Source organism: Octodon degus, unplaced genomic scaffold, assembly GCF_000260255.1.
Source record: "Octodon degus isolate 3935 unplaced genomic scaffold, OctDeg1.0 scaffold00155, whole genome shotgun sequence".
NCBI lineage: Eukaryota > Metazoa > Chordata > Mammalia > Rodentia > Octodontidae > Octodon > Octodon degus.
The window spans coordinates 494,689-496,551 of NW_004524731.1; the positions used below are offsets into that span (position 1 = coordinate 494,689).

At 41.5% G+C, this 1,863-nt stretch overlaps 1 protein-coding gene across 1 annotated transcript in view; it reads left to right on the forward strand.

Moving 5' to 3' along the window:
• Window positions 1-1,295, forward strand: part of LOC101565967 (beta-defensin 106-like) — a 9,142-nt gene extending 7,847 nt beyond the window's left edge. The window contains exon 2 of the mRNA XM_023702641.1: window positions 751-1,295. Coding sequence (XP_023558409.1) covers window positions 751-966 — 216 coding nt within the window. The 3' untranslated portion in view covers window positions 967-1,295. The remainder of the gene's footprint in view (window positions 1-750) is intronic.
• Window positions 1,296-1,863: the final 568 nt, after the last annotated feature.

Sequence of the window (1,863 nt, forward strand, 5' to 3'; positions counted from 1 at the left end):
CATTGAACAGATTCTCTCCCTCTCACAGTATCTATTGTACCTTTCAGATTTTATTTACCCTTTCAGGTTCCCACTCTAGGAGACAACAGGATGTTTGCACATGCAGCTTTGATTTACTTCACTTACCAGTATGGTCTTCAGCTACATCCATTTACCTTTAAAAGCTGCATTTATTTAATGACCAAGAATGTTGAACATTTCTTTGTCTATTTATTCAGCATTTGTACTTCTGAGAAGCGGCTTTTCATGATCCCTGCCCCTTTTTGATTTGGTCTTTTATTTTAGGGGCTCTAGTTTTTTAGTTCCTTATACACCCTAGATAGTAGTAATTTTTCTGAAGACGAGCTGGCAGAAAGCTTTCCTGGCACTGGAGGTTTCCTTTTCACTCTGTTGGTTGTTTCGTTGGTGTGCAGAGGCTTTTCCATTTGCTGTGAGACTCTTTGTTGGTTCTCAGTATCGCTTCCTACGCAACTGGGGCTCTGAGAAGGACTATGACTTCAAGAGTTTCCATGACCCCTGCAGATTTGCACAACAGAATATTAGCCTGTTTCCAGAAGCTCTGCACAGCCTAGTCAAAAATGCTTGAAGACAAATCAGTTCTTCCCAGTCTTTCACACTACCTAACAACAACAAAATAGAAATACCACAGAGAAAAAAAAAATCCTACATCTCATCAGCTGGCAGGGTTGGGCGTTACTACAGCTTATAAAAAATTCTCCCCTGACATTGTTTGACTGTACTAGCTGGTAGGCACTTGCAAATGTGTTGAGAAGGAATAATCCAGTTGGTTCTTTCCCTTCCGTAGCCAAGAATGAATTACTTTATGACAAATGCAACAAGCTGAAAGGAAAATGCAAAAGATCATGCTTAAAGAGTGAGGAAATTGTCGCTTTCTGCCCGAAGTCTCAAAAATGCTGCCTGAAAATTGAGCCCTGTGAGCTGAGTGAAGACAGCTTTGACAGCTAGGGCTTCGGGTGCCAGGGACACGCGGTGGCCTGGAGCTTCTCGGTGCTCTGCGGGAAGCAAGTGCTTCAATAAAAATTGATGACTTTTCAGTGAGTTTGTCCATGCTTTGTTTCAATTGGAAAACAGGTCTGTCGAAACCCGAGAAGCCTCCTTCCTGCTCTATTTTTTTTTTTTTATAATTTTGGGATGACATAACTTTTCCTATGATAACTAACTTTCTCTATAAAGGACTAGAAATAAATTAGGAAAATAATACCATTCGTCATGGCACTAACAAAATTAACTATTAAATATCCAAGGGTCTGCTGTGCGGGACCTGTCCCCGGGCTGTGCTGAGACGGCAACTGAGACCAGGCGTGGTGGCGCAGGCCTGTAATCCCAGCTCTCGGGAGACTGTAAACAGGCGGACCACTACAAGTCCAATCTAGTAGTGAGACCCTGAACACCCTCTAGACCCTTCCCTAAAATACAAAAGATAGATAAATAAATATTTGATAATTAACCAAATTAAAGAAGTGGAAGATTTCTACAATGAAAATCACAGCATTTTGAAGGCGATTGAAGAGAATATCAGAAAATAAAAAGGTGCGCCCCCTGCTCCTGGGACAGCAGACTAAGCCTGAACAGGTCATCCTGCCAAAGTTGGCATGCCGATGCGATACAGCCTGCTCTCAGAAGCATCCAAACTTCCTTATCACCTGAAGCTGTATTCCGGGGATTAATTAATCATGGCTATTTTAAGATTTTTTTCACTTATAGATTTTATTTACCCTGCTATTTTCCTGACAGCTTTTCAAGTGGTTATCTTCAAGGAGATTCACTGAAAATATTCTGAGAAGTATGGATCTCTCTGATAGCCCTTAAGATTATACCATTGAGGGGCTGGTGAGATGGCTC